The 23,666-nt window shown below is 39.3% G+C and overlaps 1 protein-coding gene across 1 annotated transcript; it reads left to right on the top strand.

Annotated features, from left to right (window-relative positions):
* The first annotated feature begins 3,577 nt into the window (after window positions 1–3,577).
* On the top strand, window positions 3,578–23,242 carry LOC110540047 (cytochrome P450 2C50-like). The gene is made up of 9 exons (XM_021626866.2): window positions 3,578–3,776; window positions 4,987–5,149; window positions 5,325–5,474; window positions 5,742–5,902; window positions 7,165–7,341; window positions 13,485–13,626; window positions 15,592–15,779; window positions 19,678–19,819; window positions 22,784–23,242. Exons 1-9 carry the CDS (start codon window positions 3,609–3,611, stop codon window positions 22,963–22,965), a joined length of 1,473 nt encoding a protein of 490 aa, XP_021482541.1. The 5' UTR covers window positions 3,578–3,608; the 3' UTR covers window positions 22,966–23,242.
* The last annotated feature ends 424 nt before the right edge of the window (window positions 23,243–23,666 follow it).

Below are 23,666 nucleotides of genomic sequence, written 5' to 3'. Positions count from 1 at the left end.
TCATAGAGGAGAGAGACATAGGTCCTACCAGGAGACAGTCAACTACTATTACCTTAAAAAGATTCAGTGCTTTACTGACTCCCAAAGAGACAAGTTGGTTTTATTTTTTTAAACCCTGAGTGATAATGCAGAGGCCCCAACTATTTAAGATGAAAAGAAGAGATTGCAGAATGCTCACTCCTGAATGAGACCGTTTTTTTTCTTCTTCTTTTTTACATCCTCACCATCCAAGACTCAAGAATCACTGCAAAACTGGGGCCAAAAATATTTTAATAACCAGAAGTGGTGGAGGAATTCAAGAAAGTAGTGTTATCCAGAAAAAAAAAATGGGCAATGACATATAAGGACTCAAATACTTGTGACAACAGACACAAGACATGTGCAAATTCAAGCCAGACAAAATGACAGCAAGAATGCATCGCATGGGGGTGAATACAGTGTCTCACAATTAGCTAAGGTGCTACCAGCAATTGAAAGCTGCCAGGAATAGGAGACTTGGTTTCTTTGAAGGTATATCTCCTACTACATGAAACATGAAACACGACACACCTCCAAAACTATGTACTGGACCTGCTGGATGAAAAGAAAAAGGAGAGCCCAAAGTTGGTGGTTATGAAATGAAGGGTCAGACTGTGAGAAGGAAGGACAGAGGTGAATGTGATAAAAACACGATGTATGCAATTCAAGGACCTGACCAAAATACATTTTAAAGGATCCTCTCTGTCCAAGGGATTTATTTCTTGGATTCTAATAAAGGAAAAGCCACAGGGAAAAAAAAGGATAAACTGAGAAGGAACAACTATTTCTCCAGCTGTAAAGTGATGCTGCTGTTAAAGAAACATATGAAACTTATTTATGAATTTGTGGGAATATAGAGCAATGTGAATCAGTCACAAATTACTGCTTACTGTGTTATAGACATGGAGATAGCCAAGAGTCCTGGTCACTAAAGTTCTATGAATTACAAAAGCAAACTTTACTGAACTCCATGCAATAAGAACAGTGACAACATTGTTTACCAGATCCTTGTTTACTTTGTTTGACTCTGATTAAGGTAGATATTGAGCCATAGGGCAAAGTCAGTAAATGTGGTGGTAATGGAATGTTTCTGTGCAGGAAAGAGGTGAGGCTCCAAAGGTACAGGCTGGAGTCACCATGTACCACCTTCACTCTCTGGCTTTGTTAAGGTTGTAAATCTACAAAGCCCAGTTTCTCATATGCAAATGGAAAGAAATTTGAACAAATGTGAAGAAATTCAAAAAGTGAAAAATGACAGATTCAATTCAGTAATGATTTCAGTAATTCAGTAAACATTTCCATAATGATTATTAAACTGTGATGACTTCCCCCCCCCCCGAGGGAGAAGTAGCCTTGCTAGGCCACAGAAGAGGACATTGCAGCCAGTCCTGATGAGACCTGATAAACTAGGATCAGATGGAAGGGGAGGAGACCTCCCCTACCAGTGGACCTAGAGAGGGGCAGGGAAGAGATGAGGGAGGGAGGGTGGGATTGGGAGGGAAGGATGAAGGGGGCTACAGCTGAGATACAAAGTAAATAACCTGTAATTAATATAAAAAAATAAAAGCTATAAAAAAGGACTCTCTGGAAAAGAGATTAGTAATGGTTGGAGGGTCATAAATATAACAGTTTAAGTGTCACTTTGAGTTTGTCTTGTAGGAGTTGTGAAGTCTGGGTTTATTTCATTTGTATTAAATAAACAATCAAAGGTAAAAAATGTGATGTAAGCAAATATCAAGAAGAGAGTTTCCCATATTAAAGAAGTTTATGAGAAACTGCTTAGTCAAATCAGAACATCTTTACATCTTTACAGGGGGATACTTTCAGTTCTGCATACCTTGGTCCTTTTATAGTAATATTTTAATGTCCATAGCACTCATTCTCTATGACCACAGCAAATGCTCCATGTTTAACAAACTTTCATTACAGCATACCAATTGTTTCTGATTCTTAAAAAGAAACAACAGCAATGTCTCTGGTGATGTTTCAAAGACTAGAAGATACACTTCTTCAAAAGCTTTCATGTATTGCCTTCTGCTCAGTTATGCTGGAACAACCTTACTTCTGAATGATCAGACATAGAGAATCTTAATACTTTGAGAAGCTGTGGTAAATCCAAAGCAAGCACCTGTAACCATGAAATAATTACATTCAATTCTGAGTTCTTCCAGCTATGAGCTGGTAGACACTGGCAGTCCTTCTCTTATTGTGTTACCAATGGAAAACTACAGAAATCTGTATCTTCCACAATGGGTTTCCACAGAAGTAAAAGGCATATAGCATTCACGAGGTAAAAATTCAATATATTTTTCCACTTTCTTTATATTATTATTACTAAGTACAATTTTTTTCACTTTGTATTCCAACTGCAGCCCCCTCCCTAATCTCCCGGTCCCACCCTCTCTCCTGAATCCTCCTCCCTCAAATCCTTCCCCTAGTCCACTGATATGAGAGGTCCTGCTGCATTACTATCTGACCCAAGCCCATCAGGTCTCATCAGACTTATCTGGATCATCTTTCTCTGTGGCCTATTAAAGCCACATCACCCGGGGGAGGTGAACAAAGAGTAGGCAACCAAGTCCATGGCAGTGACTGCACCCTTACTCTGCTCCACAGAGACTGAGATGTTCATGGACTACATCTGAGCAGGGGGTCCAGGCTCTTTTCATGCTTGGCTCTTCATTGATTCATCATTCTCTGCAGGCACTCCTGGGCCCAGAATTCTTGGCTCTGTTGGTCTCCTTGTGGAACTTCTGTCCCCTCCAGGTCTTTCTATCCGCCCCCTTCTTTTATGAGATTCCCTGCACTCTGCTCAAAGTTTGGCTCTGAGTCTCAGCATCTGCTTTGTTATCCTGCTGGGTAGAGTCTTTAAAAGGGGCCCTCTGTGGAAGGCTCCTGCCCTGTTCCCTGTCATCTCCTACTTCCGGTGCCTATCCTGTTTGCCCTTCTGAGTGAGGATTAAGCATCTTCCCTAGGGTACTCTTTGCTGTTTAGCTTCCTTGGGACTATAGATTTTAGTATGTTTATCCTATATTATATACCTAATATCACTTATAAGTGAGTATATGCCATGTGTGTGTTTCTGCTTCTGGGTTACCTCACTCAGGATGATCTTTTCTAGTTCCACCCATTTGCCTGCAAATTTCATAATTTCCTTGTTTTTAATTGCTAAGTAGTATTCCATTGTGTAAATGTACCACAATTTCTTTATTCATTTCTCTGTTGAGGGATATCTAGGTTGTTTCCAGATTCTGGCCATTATGAATAAAGCTGCCATGGGCATAGCTAAGCAAATGTCTATGTTGTATAGTTGAGCATCTTTCCTGAGCATCTTATGCTCAGGAGCGGTATAGCTGGATCTTGAGGTAGCACTATTCCTAATTGTGAGAAAGTGCCAGACTGATTTCCAAAGAGGTGGACATAGGTACTTGTTTGTCTTATCATTGGAACAAAGTCTTCTTGGAAGAGAGATGAAACAGTGTCTAGTAGATTAACCAAACATGCCCCAAAGTGCAACATGTTCGATCTGCGGCAACATTATTAAAGCTCTGTGCTGCCTGATCACAGCTGGGTCAGTTAGGAGAGTCTCCATGGATCCAGTCCTGGTTTTGGTGCTCAGTCTGTCCTGTCTGCTTCTCCTCTCACTCTGGAAACAGAGCTCTGGGAGAGGGAAGCTCCCTCCAGGCCCCACTCCTCTCCCAATTATTGGCAATTTCCTCCAGATAGATGTGAAGTATATTCAACAATCCTTAACCAATGTAAGTATGCTTTATGCTTTTCTAGTAGTTTGTTAAGGAGATACAAGTCCTGCTGCTTGCAATGAAATCCTATTAGTGGAGACAATATTGTAAAAAATGCTCATAAAGCGAAAAAAACTGTAAAGTTTTCTGCCATTTCTGTCCTTTGCTTCTAGTCCTGGCTAAGAAAGTAGTACGGAGCAAGGTTTCAGGTTGAGGAGCATCTAAGTCATCGCATTTTATAATATAATCACAGAAATTTGAAGTTATGTGTCTTCAAATCCTTTTTTTATAATAACTTTCCATTATTTGGCTGAAGGTAAGGAATGAGGAATATTCCACTCAATGATTCAGAATTTTAGACATGCCTTGTTCTCTGAAGAACTAAGTGTTCCCTAATATGAAGTAAAACCTACGGGCATGGGCTCACACAGGAAATTACAGCAACAAACAGTGTGTCAGAGCATATATATGCTCGCTTCCCAATCTGCTTTTATTACTTGCAAAGCCTGTCCTTGGTCCCTAGTACACTTCAAGCTGCATTCTGTGGTGCAGCTTCTATGGGGCCTGCTCTGTGTAATTTTGAAACAATTGACAAAAAATTGGATGGATTCATTTGTGATGACCAAAATTTCAGATTTCTATTCTCATCACAGGGCTCTATAGTTTCCACAAGAGGAGTTTCACATCTGATCCTGCAGCAGTCATATGACTAATTAAATTAAATATTTATTTTTTTATTAATTACAGTTTATGCACTTTGTATCCCAGCTGTAGCCCCTTCCCTCCTCCCCTCCCAATCCCATCTTCCCTCCCTCATCTCCTCCTATGCCCCTCACCAAGTGTCATATGACTATTGATTTCTCTTTCAGTATGGAATGTGCATGAGTGTAATGCTCAAGCATCCAGTAGTGAATAAGGAGGGTGCCAATTAGGAGTCTTTGCTTGTTTGCTATAGGGCCTACAGTTCCTTTGTGAAATAAGACCAAGAGACCTGCAAAATATCTTAGTGTGATATTCCATTGTCATCAGTATACAACCGCTTGTGTGATTTCCTGTCACACTAGAGGTCATCCACATGTGATAATCCTAAAAAGTCAAGGTATATACACTTCAAACTGAGTTTTTCTGATAAAAATATCATAACAATAATATTAGCAGTCTAAAAGTGGTTGCAACCCTACAGAATGAGGTGATCTTTTTTAATATGCATATTTTCTTTCTCTTTCAGTTATCAAAAGTCTATGGCCCCGTGTTCACACTGTATATGGGCATGAAGCCCGCTGTGGTGTTGCATGGCTATGAGGCAGTGAAGGAAGCTCTGGCTGACCATGGGGAGGAGTTTTCTGGAAGAGGAAGGCTTCCAATTTTTGACAAAGTTGTTAAGGGCCTGGGTAAGTGTACGTGTGCTTATGTGTGTGCTGGACAGTATCCATTGTGAGCTGGAACATGGAAAGCAGAGACCGTGTTCACTCCCTAAATACATTTGGGGACTTTGTGGCTGCCACCAGCCATCTCCTTCTTCTGTCTCTGGGATGTACTCACTATTGTCTGTTCCCATTGTTTTAGGCGTTGTTTTTAGCAGTGGAAATATATGGAAAGATACAAGGCGCTTCTCACTCATGACCCTGAGGAATTTGGGCATGGGGAAAAGGAGCATTGAGGACCGAGTTCAAGAGGAAGCACAGTGCCTTGTGGAGGAACTGAGAAAAACCAATGGTGAGTGCAGGTTCAGAATCTGACGTTTACTTCTTGATCTACATATGGGTGTATGAGTCATTTTGTTCCTTTCTATTTAAATGATTTTTTTTTCCTAATGAGATTATAGGTCTCATGCTAAAGTTCCAAAGCAATGCCAATCTATGCATTTCCCTTAGCACAAACGTAGATCAAAACTTCTCAATTATCTTACCAGGTTACCAAGAAAAAAAAAATGTCTTCCATGTATATTTTAATGGCATTTTACAACTGTTTTCAATCCTTCAGGCTTACCATGTGACCCCACCTTCATCCTGGGCTGTGCTCCCTGCAATGTCATCTGCTCCATTATTTTCCAGAATCGTTTTGATTATAAAGATCAGGATTTTCTTAACTTGATGGAAAAACTGAATGAGAACACCAAGATTCTGAGCTCCCCCTGGTTGCAGGTGAAGTCACAATCTGTTCTTTCTGAAAACACACTTAGAGTCTTTGTTTCTCACAGGTCAAATTTAATAGTGACCAAGTAAGTAGTGAGGTGACCAGACATCACAGTTCTGACTAATGTGTTATGGAAACTAATATCTGGAAGGAAGATCTAAACTCTTTGCTATTCAAAAAAAAAAAAAAAAAAAAAAAAAAAACAGAAGGAAAAATGCCAGGACGGTTTTAGCCTGCTAGCTTCCTATTCATTGACCTCACCTCTAACATCCACAGGGCTCTGTTGGTAGAGTAATGAATTCACTTCTAGAAAGCTGGCCAGTCACTCATAGAACATCCTCCTATTATGCAAATTTATTGGCCTCTTTTCAACAGTTACTTACATCCTCATCATACTACCAGGAAGGAATATCTTAGTATAGAAAGACTATTCTCTTCAGGAAGAAAGAGTATATATGGCAATGAAAGCTGCCAGGAAATACTCAGTTGTTTCCAGTGGTTTGGTTCATCAGCTAGAATCCTACTTGACAGGCTAGCAGGAAGAAGTGACAAAGTGAATGATTTCATCCCAGGATTTTATTAGGTTGCACTGTCCTTTTGTGCACACTTTATAAAGCACATGAAGCTTGCAATAAAGGCCAATTGGATATGCAATTTATACTCGTTCTGTGTAGAAAGATGCTTGATAGGAATAAAATCTTCAGGCAGCAAATTTTTTCTGTAAATCAGGTCACTCAAACATCTTTTTTTTAATTTTTTATTAATTACACTTTATTCATTTTGTATCCCCCCCCATAGGCCCTTTCCTCCTCCCCTCCCGATCCCACCCTCCCTCCCTTTTCTGCATGCATGCCACTCCCCAAGTCCACTGATAGGGGAGGTTCTCCACTCAACCATCTTAACTTCAACTGTCATCTGAAAAGTGTGAGTGTAAGAAATTTACATTACATGGTATTTCAAACTTGTAGAGCAGAGTTTATTTGAGCTATCAAAGAACTGACAGGTACATACTTTACATTGAAAAGACATTTGAGTGTGGAAATCTTACTATGATCTTTGATTATTTGGGTAGAAATTTCCCCTCAAATTTCTCTATTAGAATAGTGTTTCAATTTATGCACAGAGACCATCTCCTTAAGATGAATTTCATATGTATCTTGACCTATCACTGCAAATCAGTCATATGACATAATCAGTGATATGATATAAATATATCTTAATGACTTCGTTACAGTGTATTTATTTACTAAATTCTTGCATTTCCTTGTAGGTTTGCAATACATTCCCCGTTCTGCTTGACATTTGTCCAGGAAGTCATAAAAAATTTTTTAAAAATTATGCTTATATTAAAAGTTACCTATTGGAGAAAATAAAAGAACATCAAGAATCACTGGATGTTACAAATCCTCGGGACTTTATTGATTATTTCCTTATTAAACGAAGGCAGGTAAAGAGTTAATATACATTTATGCAATTACTGAGTTAATTGGGTTCTTTATAGTTCACTGAATACTTACTAGTTTACCAGTGATGTTTAAAATTATACAAATATCACTTGAAAACAATTTAATATTTTGTTTTGAGTATGCCTATAAGGAGTAGAGCAATATTTTTAATTAGAGCACATTGGTCCTGGTCTTTAAATTACGCACATACAAGTTAAAGCAATCTAGTAAGCATAGGGCAACACAAAAGGCAGGTAAGGTGAGCCAAATTCCAATTTATCCATACTTTATAAACTGTCCTGTCTGAACATGAACACAGGCATCATCGCCCAGTGTGGATCACTTGTGTTGATTTTAATATAGATTAATATAGATTTAATTTAGATAAAAATTGATCTTAGTGTATGTGTGCTGATAGATCCTACAGGGGATCCAGAAGGACGGAATGATGTTGGAAGAAGTGCACCATGGGAAGAGTGGGAAGACGAAAGAGTAAAGCTCTGAGCATAATTTTTAATGAATTTGCCCCAGTGGGCTTAGAGATGGGCATTCTTTGGGCATTTTGTCAGTATTAACTGTTGACATTGTTTAGTTTAAGAAAAACACAGATTCCCTACAGTTTTTGTGGCACTCTTATTAGTACACCAGTCTTTGCTTTCTGTCTTCATGCACTTGAGTAAACTCCAGGATGTTCCTCTAAGTGCAGCTTGTTTCCAATATTCCTCCTTCTGTTACATCAAACTTCACTTACAAGGATGAGAGCCACAATGCAGTTATTCATCATTCGTGTAGCTTTGTGTTATTTCTACCTCCAACTTGTCTGAGCTATTCCTCTAGGAACATCTGTCCACATGTTTCTTAACGGCATGTTTTCATTTTCTTTGTGCAAACCTTCAGTCCTGCAGTTTCAAATCCAAATGGTAATTTAATACTTATCTTTGTGAAAAATAACTCAAAATTTTAACAGACAGTATAAAATTTAATACCTAAAAGAGTCTTTATTTTTTATGTTTAAATTTTTTATGTGTAAGGAAGTTTTTTGATGGCATTTTGTTTTCTATTGAAACTTACTCAATGCAAATTTTTTCATAATCTTTTTATTGTCAGCCAATGACTTCACAGCAACTATTTATACTTCATATGAGTTATAATGGAGGGCTTTTAATGGGAAATTAACATTAATTATATAGTTCTGGACAATATTTAAAATTTTTATCTTGGGATTGGCCATACAATTTTTTTTATTTTTATTTTTTATATTAATTACAGTTTATTCACTTTAAATCCCAGCTGTAGTCCCCTCCACTCATTCCCTCACAAACCCACCTTCCCTCCCTCATCTCTTCCCATACCCCTCTCCAAGTCGAATGATAGGGAGGTTCTCCTCCCCTTCCATCTGACCCTAGCCTATCCGGTCTTATCAAGACTGGCTACATTTTCTTCCTCTGTGGCCTGGTAACTGCCCCTGCCTCAAGGGGAGTTGATCAAAGAGACAGCCACTGAGTTCATGTCAGAGACAGTCCCTGTTCCCCTTACTAGGACACCCACTTGGATACTGAGCTGCCATGGGCTACATCTGATCAGGTTTACTGTATATTGCCTTTACTATGTTTAGGAATGTGCCTTGTATCCCTGATCTATTTCTCCAAGACTTTAAACATGAATGGGTGTTGGATTTTGTCAAATGATTTTTTTGGCATCTAAGGAGATGATCATGTGGTTTTTCTCCTTCAGTTTGTTTATATGGTGGAATACTTTGATGGATTTCTGTATGTTGAACCACCCCTGCATACCTGGGATGAAGCCTACTTGGTCATAGTGAATGATATCTTTGATGTGTTTTTTATTCAGTTTGCAAGTATTTTATTGAGTATTTTTACATCAATGTTCACAAGAGAGATAGGTCTGACGTTCTCTTTTCGTTCTTTTGTGTGGTTTAGGTATCAAGGTCACCGTGGCTTTGTAGAATGAGTTTGGTAATGTTCCTTCTGTTTCTATTTTGTGGAATAATTTGAAGAGAATTAGAATTAGCACTTCTTTGAAGGTCTGGTAGAATTCTGCGCTGAAACCATCTGGCCCAGGGCTTTTTTTTTTTTTTTTTTTTTTTTTGGAAGGGAGACTGTTAATGACTGCTTCAATTTCCTTGGGGGATATAGGATTATTCAATCTTTCTACCTGATCTTGACGTAATTTCTTTCTTTATTTCTTTCTTAACCCAGCTGTCATTGAGTAGCAAGTTGTTCAGTTTCCATGTGTGTGTAGGCTCTTTGTTACTTCCATTGTTGGTTGAGGTCCAGCTTTAGTCCATGGTGGTCAGATAGAATACAGGGGATTATTTCAATCTTCTTGTATCTGTTGATGCTTGTTTTGTGACCAACTATATGGTCTATTTTAGAGAAGGTTCAATGAGGTGCTGAAAAGAAGGTATACTCTTGAGTTTGGGTGGAAAGTTCTGTAGACATCTATTAGGTCCATTTGATTTAGGGCTTCTGTAAGTGCCTTTATTTCCCTATTTGGTTTCTGTCTAGTTGATCTGTCTCTTTGTTGAGAGTGAGGTGTTGAAGTCTCCCACTATTAAGGTGTTGAGATCGATGTGTGATTTAAGCTTTAATAATGTTTCATTTATGAATGTAGCCACTCTTGTATTTGGGGCATAGATGTTCAGAATTGTGATGTCCTCTTGGTGGATTTTTCCTTTGATGAGAATGTAATATCCCTCCACACATTTTTTGATTAATTTTGGCTGACAGTCTATTTTATTAGATATTAAGATAGCTACGCCAGCTTGTTTTCTGGGTCCATTTGCTTGGAAAACATTTTTCCAGCCTTTACACTGAGGTAGTGTTTATTTTTGTTGCAGAGGTGTGTTTCTTGGATGCATCAGAATGTTGGATCCTGTTTCCACACCCATTTTGTTAATCTATGTCTTTATATTGGAGAGTTGATTCCGTTGATGTTGATAGATAACAGTGACCAGTGAGTGTTAGAGTATTAGTTCCTTTTATTGTGGAGTTGGTGATCTTACTGTGAGTCATTGCTTGTTTTCATTTAATTTTTGTAAGGAAATTATCTGTATCCTATGTTTTCTTGGGTGTAGTTGTTTTCATTGGATTAGAGTTTTCCTTGTAGTATCTTCTGTAGGGCTGGTTTGCTGTGTAGAAATTTCTTAAATTTAGTTTTATCATCGAATATTTTGTTTTCTCCATCTATATTGATTGAAAGCTTTGCAGGATATAGTAGTCTGGGTTGGCATCTGTGGTCCCTTATAGTCTGCATGACATCTGTCCAGGCCCTTCTGGCTTTCATAGTTTCTGATGAGAAGTATGGTGTGATTCTGATAAGTCTACCTTTATTTGTTAGTTGGTCTTTTTCCCTTGCTGCCTTTAATATCTTTTTTTTCCGCAGACGTAGCTTAAGTTTTTATTTAATATATTACTGAGGTTCTAGCCTCTATAGTAAGACAAGAAAAAAAAAGTAAAAGCATATATGATGTAAAAGAAGGATTACAAGAACATCAAAATATATAAAATACTTAGGAATAAATTCAACAAGAAGGGCTTCAAAATGAACAATATAAAATGCACTAAGAAAGTTTTAAAATTATCTACATAATTGATGAAATACAGTTATTATATTCAGGCACAAAATACTCAATATAGTTAAGCTCTCCAAACTGAACTACAAGTTCAGAAGATGACAATGCAGCCACTCCTGATGAGATCTGATAGACTATCATCAGAAGGAAGGAGAGGGGGACCTCCCCTATCTGTGAACTTGGGAAGGGGCATGCGTGAAGATGAGGGAGGGAAGGTGGTATTAGGAGGTGAGGAGGTAGGGGTTTATGGGGGATACAAAGTGAATAAAGTGTAATTAATGAAAGTTAAAAAATAAATTAATTAATTTTAAAAAAGTATTGAATGAAAATATTTACCTGAGGTGAACTTGCCATAGCCCTCCCTCCAATTTTGTTCCTATTAATGTGGCTATTCTACGTTGCATCCATTTCAATACAAACCTTAGGATACATTTGTTAACTACCTAAAATAAAATTATTGGGATATCTTTTTTTGTTTTGTAGATTTAGAGTTTTGACAATGATGTGACCTGAAGAGTTTCTTTTCTGGTGTTCTGTAGGCCTCTTGTATGTTTGTGGACATCTCTTTCTTTAAGTTGGAAAAATTTTCTTCTATGATTTTCTTGAAGATATTTCTGGACCTTGGAGCCTGGAATCTTCTTTTTCATCAATTCCGATTATTCTTAGATTTTGCCTTGTCTGATTTCTTGGATGTTTTGTGTTTGGGACTTTTCTGATTTTACTTTTTCTTTGAGAGAAGTATCAATTTCTGCAAGCGTATCTTCAGCACCAGAGATTCTCTCTTCCATCTCTTGTATTCTGTTGGTGATGCTTACCTTTGTGGTTCCTGATCTTTTCTCTAAGTTCTTCAGCTCCGGAGTTTTCTCTGTGTTTTCTTAATTAATTCTAATTCTATTTTTATGCCTTGCACCATTTCTTTCATCTGTTTAAATGTGGCTTCCTGTCTCTGTATGATGGCCTCTACTTTTTTGTTCATTTTTTTCTCTATATGCCACTAATTATGCCTCTACTTGTGTCTCTATTTGTTTGGCTATATTTGCCTATATTTCTTTGAGAGCTTTGTTCATTTCTTCTTTATTTGCTTCTATCTGTGTGGCAATTCCTTTGAGAGATTTGTTTGTTTCCTCTTTATCTGCCTCTAATAACTGGGTAAGCATATTTTAAAGTCATTTTCCTGTGTTTCTGATGAATTGAAGTATCCATGGGTTTGGGGGGTTGCCGGTAAAACCATGATTTCCTGATTTTTGTTGGATGTATTCTTTCGCCGACCTCTGGCTGTTTGCTTATCTGTAATCTTCACTGTTTGTTCTTGGATTCTGCAGTTCAAACTGGCACCTTCTTTCTCTGGTGTCTGGAGAATTATTCAGGAAGCTGAGCGAGGTCCAGTGGTTTCAGCGTGTGTTGGTGTTTCAGCTGTGCCCGTGGGAGGACAGTCCACCAGCACAGAAAGACAAATGTGGACAAGTGTGTGTGTGTGCATGGAAGTGTGCTTTGAGGGACAGGGTGCTAGAGAATGTAGAAGCTTTCAGTGTGATGGAGGGGCGCCTTGCTGGCACCGAAGGGTTCACAGGCACTGAGGGTATTGCAAGCGCTGGTGATGATCACGGCCGCAAATTCCCTGGGTATGTCAGTGGCCTACAGGCCTACAGGTCACTAACTGAGCTCCAGGAATTATTTGCCTAAACTCCACTGCTAGATCCTCAGGGCAGGGACTTCAATGTCCCAAGAAACCCTCTGTTTCCCACAGTGGATGTGTGGGTGGGAGGGATCTGATGTCTGACTGCTAGCATAGAAGCACCCTGGATCTGGAGCTCTGTAGGCACTTGAGGGTGCACTCACTCTCTAGTAGGACAAATCATGAAGCCCAGGGGTTCCTCCTGTTCTCTGCTGGCTGGTTTGGACCTGCAGAGTCAAATGTGGCAGAATGCACTCAGTCACCTCAGTGGTGCTGCAGCTGCTGAACTTGGGAGGCAGCTGTGGCTGCAGAGATGGAGTGTCCAGGTGTCTGCTGGGAAGTCCAGGAGAACCACAACAGTGGTCCACAGACCTAGGTGGCCCGGCACCTGGTGTACCTGGGTGGTGTTGCAGGTCTGCTGGACTTTGGTGGCTGTGCAGCTGGCTATCTGCCACTGAGGGATTGGGCAGCTCATACAGTCACTGGCTGGAAAGCCCTGTGGAGTCAGTATTGCCACTTGTAGACTTGGGCTCTGGGAAGAATTGTACTGCAGATCTGGGACTCTTAGCAGGAGGGTTCAGCTGGCTGGCTGCTGCTGCTGAGGAACTAGAAGCCCTACCTCTGCTGTCTCTAAAATGTTTTTTAAGTTTCCACTACTACTGTGCATTTACAGATTTGAAGTTATCCATAAAATAAAGTTTTCCAATATTGTAAATTTCTAGTAGTCAGCTGTTCCAGTAAGATATAGATGAGATAGATAGGTGGGGAGATAGATAGACAAATAGATACATAGATACATACATACATACATACATACATACATACATACATACATAGATATATGGACAGATATAAATTATATCAAACCTTCTTAGGAAAACCAAGATCAACTATTGAACTCTACACTTGAACACCTGTCAGCAACGGTGTTTGATTTGTTTGCTGCTGGGACAGAGACAACAAGCACGACGATGAGATATGCTCTCCTCCTGCTGATGAAGCACCCACACGTCACAGGTAGGTAGGACGCAGGTGATGAAACACGCATATAAGATGATGAGAAGATGCTGCAAGTGTCCTGCATGTCGCTATTCAGCATCTCAGTATTTAACGTTCTGTTCTACTGGATGACTGAGAAAAATAAAGAGAGCATGGCTGGCCCAGCATCTGCATTCGCTGGCAGGTGATTGGTAGTAGGCACTGTCAGCATGCATTGGACTGTGGATGCATATTCATTTATTGCCCAAATTGAGAATTATGCAGCATACAAATATTTTTAATATTTATTACAATTTATACATTCTGCATCCTGGCTGTAGTCTCCTCCCTCATCTTTTCCCAAATCCACACTCCCTCTCTCTTCTCTCCTATGTCCCTCCCCTAGTCCACTGATAGGGGAGGTCCTCCTCCACTATCAGACCCTAGCCTATCAGGTCTCATCAGAACTGTCTGGATCCTCTTTCTCTGTGGCCTAGTAAGGCCACCTCACCAGGGGAATGTGAACAAAGAGCAAGTTCATGGCACTTACTGCCCCTACTCTGCTTGCTGGGAAACTCCCATGGAGACTGAGCTACCCAAGGGCTACATCTGAGCAGGGGGTCCAGATCTTCTCCATGCATGGTCCTTGGTTGATTCATCAGTCTTTGCAGGCACCCCTGGGCCCAGATGTTTTGACTCTATTGCCTTCCTTGTGGAGCTCCTGTCCCCTCCATGTATTTCTATCTCCCCCTTCTTCCATAAGATTACCTGCACTCTACCCAAAGTTTGGCTATGAATCTCAGCATGTGCTTTGATATCCTGCTGGGTAGAATCTTTAAGAGGCCCTCTTTAGAAGGCTTCTGTCCTGTCCCCACCTTCCCTTACTTTCGATGTCTATCCTGTTTGCCCTTCTGAATGAGGATTAAGCATCTTCGCTAAGGTCCTCCTTGTTTAGCTTCTTTAGGTCTGTAGATTTTATTATGTTTATCCTATATTCTATGGCTAATATCCACTTATAAGTGAGTATATACCATGTGTGTCTTTCTGCTTCTGGTCTTTTCTAGTTCCATCCATTTGCCTGCAAATTTCATGATTTCCATGTTTTTAATTGCTGAATGGTATTCACCACTATGAATCCGGTCACTTGTACAATGAAAATATAGCTGGAGTAACATTTTAAAATGCAAATGCACACACCTATAATTTTAAAATGAACACTAAATTTTGACAAATACCTGATTTCAGGTGTCTTTCATTACTAACTATAATAACTGATAATTATTTAAAGTTTGTTTTTTAAATATTTAATTACTTATTATTTGTTATCATGGCTCTAAATAATAAATATATGCTAATGAGTAATAATAACTATTTATAGGATAATGTCTTAAGTCTTTATCATAGCAGTTCTGTATGTCTAAATTTACTCCTAGTCATGAAATTATGTTTATAATTCTTCTGAGGCACAATCGTCATGCCCTGGGTGACCTTGTATTAATGTAACAAACATGCCACAGTTCCCAGAACACATGCAACAATGCCTGACGTGGTGGCACATGCTTCTAATCTCAGCACTGGAGAGAAAAAAACAATAGAACTGAAATGTGCAGTGGACAGAGGGTCTGGCCTAATCAATTCACTCTAGGCTCCCAGACCCTGGGACAAAACAAGGGGAAATGACTCCAGAAGACCAACATCTGAGACTGTCACCCCGCATCCAATGCCTGAGTAAATGTATGCAAATGCACATATAAATGAACACACACACACACAAGGACATGCACTTGCATACACTAGTAACTACTGAGTAGGAGAATGGTAGGAATACAATCACGAGTGTGTGTGTGTGTGTGTGTGTGTGTGTTGACCAGTGATCTATCTCTTTAAATTTTCTATTAATAAATGACATTTTGGGGCACCTTCATTATGCCCTGGCTAGGCCTGCATTGTTGTGACAAACATGTCACTTCTCTTCTTCCCACTCTTCTCTCTGCAACTCACCAGCTAAAGTCCAGGAAGAGATTGACCGTGTGGTCGGCAGAAACCGCAGCCCCTGCATGCAGGACAGGGGCCACATGCCCTACACGGATGCCATGATTCACGAGGTCCAGAGATTTATTGATCTCATCCCCAACAACCTGCCCCATGAAGTGACCTGTGACGTGAAGTTTAGGAACTACCTCATCCCCAAGGTAAGCTTGCCTCTCTGCTGCAACTCTGTGTTCTCCATGCTCCCAGGTTCACAGTGAGGTTCCAGTGCTCTGAGTCACTGTGCTACAGTGGCCTGTGCTGCTGCATGATTGAGAAGGCAGCTCTAGAGCAGGCAGGGACATAGTAGTGACACTTCCCCATTTGCTCTGCCTTCCAAATATTTTAGTAAAGCTTGGGTGTTTACGTTTCCATATTTGTTTTCCAACTTTTTGTCAGTGTCCCCAAAGATTCTTCTGGAATTTTAAGCATTGTTGGAAAATTACCAGTTAATTGGAAGGAATATATCCTGATTTCTTCAAGTCTTCCATAAATTTATGTCATTCACTTATTTTTGCTGTTTATTTTTCTGTGTAATATTTTCTTCTCAGTGATGTAGCTTGAAAATATTTCCTCAGATTTTATGGAACAATTAATGCTCTGTTATAATTTTTCAAATGACTCTGCATTTCTTTTTATATGATTTATAGAAAAATTGATTTATTCATTTTGTTGTTCTTATGTTAGATAGCCTTGCAAATTTTACTAGTTGTTTCTAATTATTTGTTTGGAAATGTATGTGGAATTTCAAGGTGTTTTCTGAGTTAATATTTTTGTGTATGTTTTCATATTCTCATCCTTATTTCTGCTTGTTATTATTGTGCCAGTTTATAAATTACAGCTAGCCCTGAACAAAGCTGGTTTTTAATGTCTTCACTCAAAAAAATCCAATGATAATAAATGTAAACAGGCCTGGAAGAATATGGGTCCAATCAGAGAATAGAAAGCAGAGCAAAAACTCAAATTAATAACTTAAGATATTCATTCATGAAACCCTCCCAAGAAACAGCTGATATTCACATAAATACTAATAGATAAAAATAATTCAATGAAAAAAATTCAACTAACCTAAGGAACAAACTAATTTCATTTCTGTTCAACAAGGAGTATACCTTGAAGGTTCAAGCTTGAAATCAAGGTAATATTTTAAAGAATATTTTGCGCTCTCCAATTTCCTTTATTGAACTTCTGTTATAGAAATAAGCATCACTGTTCAACTGGTCTATGCTAATACAAATAAGCAACTTGTTCTACTGGAGCGAAGCCAATGATATCGGCAGAGATAGTAGGCTGTGATGAGAAAAATAAGTTTTTCCTGCAGTTTTCTTGATGCACAATATATCAGAATTTTTTTTTGGACATTAAAATGCTTCTGCTCCTTTGAACTCTATTATTGCAGGAGAGAGCAGTCACAGGTGCTGTGCAAACAAGTGAGGATGGCTGTAGTTAATGCTTATGGAGCTTAAAATATAATTTTTACTTACTTTCCACAAATCAAAAATATTCTTTCAGTTTTTGAATTTTAAACATGTTTAGTTCAGTTGCACTGCTGAGAGTGAGACAGAAAGACAGAGAGAGAGGCAGGAAGGGAGGGAGGAGGAGGATTACAGCTTGTTGGGCATTCCTGTCTGTTAGAAATTTGGGGATGACGTGAGGTCAGTTTTTACCACATGAAGATAATTTTGCGGCATCAGCTCTAACCACTTCTATGCATCTCCAGAAGCTTTTTCTTATTTAGCTTTAATTGCACTTAGAACATAATCATCCCTTCTTAATTATTCTTTTTAATTTATATTGTTTTATTTTATTTAACTTAATTGCCTAAGAGCAACTTCAACATGTCAGGAAAAATAGGAGGGGTGTGTGTGGATTCAATGATTAATCACCCAGTAGACTTTTCTCTGAGGAAGTAAACCTTAATTCTCTGAGGCCATCGAAAAACTTTCTGGGGCTGGTGTAAAACAGGGAAAACACACACACATTCATACACACACACAGAGAGAGACAGATACACACAGAATGAGAGAGAGGGAGACAGAAACAGAGAGACAGAGAAACAGAAAGACAAAAACACACAGAGAGAAAAACACACAGGATTAAGCAAGCTTCAACAAACTTTACTTTTTCTCTTAGCCTTTTTATACCACCTAAGAAAAAATTCTCTATGTAAAAAAAAAAGATTACCTCAGAGCCACAAGGTACATATTCTCCATATGAGTCTATTCTTGAAACACAGGTTAAAATCATCACACAAAAGGAAATTACAAGATTTTGGGTTATTTATTCTTCTTTTGAAACTCATACCCAAGTAAACCTTTTCCATGTAGCTTTCTCTCTGTAAGTTCTTTATCACCCCAAAGCAATAATTCTTTTGTCATTGATTAACAAAGATTAAGCAAGCCAAGTCTATAGTAGCAAGTTTTTCCTATGCTTACCTAATGACAATTTCTATTTACCAAGAAACAAATCATCTATCTTATGTCTTATTTGTGAAGTCTTGTTCAGCTAAACAAGCTACTCAACTATTTCTATGTTTATAATTATAATAGAATTGTTTGCTTTTTGGTCATAACCCTATCTTTTCACGCTGTACATTGAAACCTGTGACCACAGCCCTAGATTACAAGATCCAAGAACTCAGACTCAACCTAGAATGAATGTTTGCTTTGACCATTAACTTTTCCCAATGTTATTTTTCTCTTTTGAGTACAATTACACGCTTGTAATGCACGAAAGCTCACTGAACTCCTTTTCTAACATATGCAGCCCTTACTATTCTACAAGGGAGGGGACACATTCTACTCTTAATTCCAACGTTATTATAGCTCTATGGCAAAAAAAAAAAAAAAAAAAAAAAAAAAAAACTTCTATCATCTCATTAAATGTACTGTCAACTACCCTAACTTCCTAAAATTATTTAAATCAAAACAGGAATTAGATAAAATCACTAATTAATCTAAACAATGTTCTTTATGAAAGTTCATATTCATAATGAGCTGCAGGAAAATTGCCCAACAGAGTGGGCTGTCTCCCAAGAAGTAATCACATCAGACTATAGACAGTGGGGGTCTGCCCATGTCCAACCACACCATGCTATTCATAAAAACAATATAGCAATGACAAACTTGAGAAGGCAGAGCAGCACCAAGAAGTAATCCATAAATGAAGCGTCGGGGTTGTGCCTCTCCAAAGTACATTCATTACAGCTGTGCAAAAAGGTGGGCTGTCTCCAGGAGGCTCACTTGCCCACTGCAGTTCCTCCTGCATGGAGTCTGCCAATTTAATCTTACTTTCTGTTAACCTCCTTCTTATCCCCTTTCATTCTTTCTCTTCCATCCCATCTGTGTGTTTCACATATGCATGTGATTATTTAGAGATATGGATTCCAATAAGAGTAGAGACCTGGGCTGGTGAGATAGCTCAGAGTTTAAGAGCAATGGCTGCTCTTCCAGAAGTCCTGAGATCAATTCCCAGCAACCACATGGTGGCTCACAACCATCTATAGTGAGATCTGGTGCCCTCTTCTCACCTGTAGGCACACATGCAGGCAGAATGCTGTATACATAATAAATAAATATTTTTAAAAAGAGTAGAGTCCTCTCTTTATCACATGATTATATATGTATTGTGCAAAAGAGAAAAAAAAAAACAAATGGTATTTGTCTTTGTAAACTTTGTATACTTTCCTTCTGTAATCTTTTTCATTACCACCCAAACAAAACACACTGTTCCATTTGGAACCATAATCTATGTGACTTGTGAAGGCCACATGATGATCTAGAGCAACAGGTGGTGAGACACACATTGTCAAACCTGAGGCTAAGGAGAACAGAATCGGCAGCATTAATGCCAAACACCCAAGTGCTCACTTTAACGGTCACTGAAGGCACCTTATCACATCGCTGACTGATCTCAGATTCCTCCTGCTCCTGCTCCCTGTATGGAGATGCTCTTGTTCCTCTTTGTACTTTGCCCTTTTTGTGGGGCAGGAGGTGAGCTACGTTATTTTACTTACATGTTTCAGCTCCCTCATTTCTTTGTAACTTGGGCGTCTTGTTGCAGGGAACAATGGTAATAACATCATTGTCGTCGGTGCTGCATGACAACAAGGAATTCCCCAACCCAGAGACCTTTGACCCTGGCCACTTTCTAGATGGGGAAGGAAACTTTAAGAAAAGTGACTACTTCATGCCTTTCTCAACAGGTAACACAAACTCATTTGCATGTATCTGAATTATGGTTTCAGCTGTTGTGAAAAAACACCATGACCAAAAGCAATTTTGGGAGAAAAGGGTTTATTTTGTTTTACAACATGTAGTCCAACACAGGAAAGTCTAGGCAGGAATTGAGAACATTAAGTCTTCAATAAAGTCTGGAATCCACACAGAGGCCATGGATGAGTGCTGTTTACCAGCTTCCTCAGATTTCTTTCTTTTTTTTTCCTTTTTTTAAGTTAAATTTATATTTTTACATTAATTACAGTATTCGTTTTGTATCCCATCTGTAGCCCCCTCTCTCATTCCCTCCCAGTCTGACACTTCGTCCCTCATCTCCTCCCATGCCCCTCTCCTAGTCCCTCAGATTTCTTTCTAATGATACCCAGGACCACCAGCCCAGAGGTGGAACTAACTACCCACAGTGAACTGGGTCCTCCCACACCAATAATCAATCAAAGATTGCCCCCACAGGCTTCCCTTCAGGTTAATCTGATTAGGCATTTTCTTGGCTGAGATTCCCTGTTCCCAAATGACACTAGCCTGGGTCAAGTTGACCTAAGATTAACTAGCACACAATGATCTAAGGGCAGGCACATGAAGGATAGGTTGGGACTTACTTGGAAACTCCTTTAAGGCTGGTAGACTTGCAATTTTTGTATAATCAGGAGCATGATTCCCATTGCCCACACACTGTCCTTGTTGAGACATCATCCCTGGCAACATCAAGAAGGGCATTTAGTTCTGTACTCCATTTTTTAATTGGATTACTTGATTTCTTGCTGTTTAACTTCTTGAGTTCTTTATATATACTGGATATTAGTCCTCTGTCAGATATAGGGGTGCTGAAGATCCTTTCCCAATCTGTAGGCAGTCGTTTTGTTTTCATGGCAGTGTCCTTTGTTTTACAGAAGATTTTCAGTTTCATGAGGTCCCATTTATTGATTGTTGCTCTTAGATCCTGTGCTGTTGGTGTTCTGTTCAGGAAGTTGTCTCCTGTGCCAATGAGTTCAAGGCTCTTCCCCACTTTTTCTTCTAAGCAGTTTGGTGTGTCTGGTTTTATATTGAGGTCTTTGATCCACTTGGACTTCAGTTTTGTGCAGCATGATAAGTATGGATCTGTTTTCATTTTTCTACGTGTAGACATCAGTTAGACCAGCACCATTTGTTGAAGATGCTGTCTTTTTTTCCATTGAATGGTTTTGGTATCTTTGTCAAAAATTGGGTGTCCATAAGTATGTGGATTTATTTCAGGGATATCAAAAGGAGAAAAGAGGGAACAGGATAGGAACCTGCCACAGAGGGCCTCTGAGAGGATTTACCCTACAGGGTATGCAAGTAGATGCTGAGACCTATGGCCAACTTTTGGGCAGAGTGCAGGAAATCTTATGAAAGAAGTGGGAAATAGTAAAACCTGGAGAGGACAGGAGCTCCACAAGGAGAGAAAATCTGGGCACAGGGGTCCTTCTGAGACTGATATTCCAACTAAGGACCATTGATGGACTACCTAGAACCCCTGCACAGATGTAGCCCATGGCAGTTCAGTGTCCAAGTGAGTTCCATAGTAATGGGAACATCGACTGCCTCTGACATGAACTGATTGGCCTGCTCTTTGATCACCTCCTCCTGAGGGGGAAGCAACATTACCAGGCCAAAGAAGAAGACAATGCAGCCACTCCTGATGAGACCTAACAGACTAGGATCAGAAGGAAGGAGAGAAAGATCTCCACTATCAGTGGACTTGGGGAGGGACATGGGTGGAGAAGGGGAAGGGAGGGTGATATTGGGAGGAGAAGAGAGAGGGGCTACGGGGGATACAAAGTGAATAAAGTGTAATTAATAAAAATTAAAATAAAAAAGAAACTGAACATAAATGGAAAATAAATGAAATAATTTACTAGGAAAAAACAAGGGCGAATTTAGTTGGCACAATCACTTATGACAAGTTTTAAAAAACTAGAATGTAACCCATTTGCATTCTTCCTTTAGATACACCACAGAGATGCCAAAGAAGTTGTTACTATTTCTTCCTGGAAAGTAAACATTTAGCTTTTTCTCACTCACCATGAAAATGGTGATTACTGTAAATTGACTTCTTCATTCCTGTTGCTGCTTTCCCACCTCCTGGCTCACTTAAGCTCACACATGTTTCTAAAAACACAGAAAAGCTTCAAGCATCAAGCTCTATCAGAAAATGTAAGCAAACGTGGTGAAATAGTTGGACTAGCACAGTGAGAGAGAATCATACATCACTAGCCAAGAGGGCTCTTAGGGAGAATTACTACATTCTTATTCTCATCTCCCTCATAGATTAAGTATAAAATGGAATAACACTCTAATTAATGACTTTCTTTGAGGCTGCCTCAAAAGACATCAGTGATAGACAGGAACAAGATAATACAGGGCATTAAAATATGTTTCTACTATTAATGTTTCTTAATTGCATCCAAAATGTTTTAATCAAGTACAAGCACACTATATCCCTCCAACACTCCCATAAGCCCCAGCACCATTCTCTCTCCTGACTTTATGGATCCACTGAGCCTTCTATGTGCTGCTACTGTGTATATGGGTATACTGCCATCTGCTGGAGTTTGGGTAACCACCAGGGGCCACATCCATGACTAAACAGGCTTTCTCTCCCAGTAGATACAAGTTGCCAATAGCCCCTTATTGTTACTAGAGTAAGACTTTGTGAGCACATTCCCAAAACTTGCTACAATTTTTGGTAGCTCTTACTGTTTCCATATGATCATATGTTATTTAGGAATTAAATGTCACCCACCTTTTTCAATTTGCCTGAATGTGTATCCTCTCACCCATCTGTTTATCTAACCATCTATTAGATAACCCAACAGGTATTCTTAGTCTCCAATATTAGTAAAGAGCACTGTGTTCTCAGGCTCACAATTGTGAACAAGGCATAGTTACCTCTTTGACATTTTTTTCCACAGGGAAAAGGATTTGTGCAGGAGAAGGCCTGGCTCGCATGGAGCTGTTTCTGTATCTAACCACCATTTTACAGAACTTCAAGCTGAAACCTCTGGTTAACCCAAAGGACATCGATACAACCCCAGTGCTCAATGGTTTGGCCTCAGTGCCTCCTGCTTTTCAGCTCTGCTTCATTCCTATCTGAAGATCAGATGTCTGGCTCCTGCTGGGATATCTGCTGAGGTCACCCTGAGGCCTCATTCACCTGTTTCTACCTAGAAAACACGCTCTGCCTCTCCCCCACTCCTCCTTGATTCCCTAAGGTTCTGTGAACACACATTTTCCAATTTTCAGTTTCTGCACAAATATCTCTGTTGTTTTCTATTCTCTGAAACACTGTTACCATACCCTGTGATGATATGTACCTGATCCCAAGCTAAATATCATTTCATTATAAAACAGAAATTACTCTTGTCTGCAAATTCAGTGATTTTTCTTCTGCATTTTCTTAAAATAAGTTTTTTGTTGTTTTGGTATACATCTTCACAGACATTTCTTCTACTTCGGATAAGAAATGAAAGAAAAAGGAGTTCCAGCACATCATGCTGGTCCACACAATGAGAAGTACAGAGAATGTAACAGGAGAGTGCCAGGGAAGACGGCGTCAGAAACCTGCTTCCACATAAGCCTGAAGACCCAGCTCAGCACACATCTAAAAGACAAAGCATTTGGAGTGTGATATTACACCAGGCATGGGGAGGCAGAGACATGAGGATTTCTTAGGCTCATTGCTCATCTAGTCTGGGCTTAACTGGCAAGCCTACAGTTCCAATGAAACACCCAATTCCCAAAACAATAATAATTTTTAAAAGACAGACAACTCTTGAAGAACAGCACCTGATGTTA

The sequence above is a fragment of the Meriones unguiculatus genome, chromosome 1, assembly GCF_030254825.1.
Source record: "Meriones unguiculatus strain TT.TT164.6M chromosome 1, Bangor_MerUng_6.1, whole genome shotgun sequence".
Taxonomy (NCBI): Eukaryota; Metazoa; Chordata; class Mammalia; order Rodentia; family Muridae; genus Meriones; species Meriones unguiculatus.
This window is presented reverse-complemented; position numbering and strand designations above follow the sequence as displayed.

What these genes read in the sequence shown, in the direction of transcription:
- LOC110540047 (XM_021626866.2), top strand. Translation starts at nt 3,609, where the DNA reads ATGGATCCAGTCCTGGTTTTGGTGCTCAGTCTGTCCTGTCTGCTTCTC. An exon ending in CAAAGTTGTTAAGGGCCTGG is followed by an intron (nt 5,150 to 5,324) that starts GTAAGTGTACGT and finishes CCATTGTTTTAG; the next exon opens with GCGTTGTTTTTAGCAGTGGA. An exon ending in GGAACTACCTCATCCCCAAG is followed by an intron (nt 15,780 to 19,677) that starts GTAAGCTTGCCT and finishes GTCTTGTTGCAG; the next exon opens with GGAACAATGGTAATAACATC.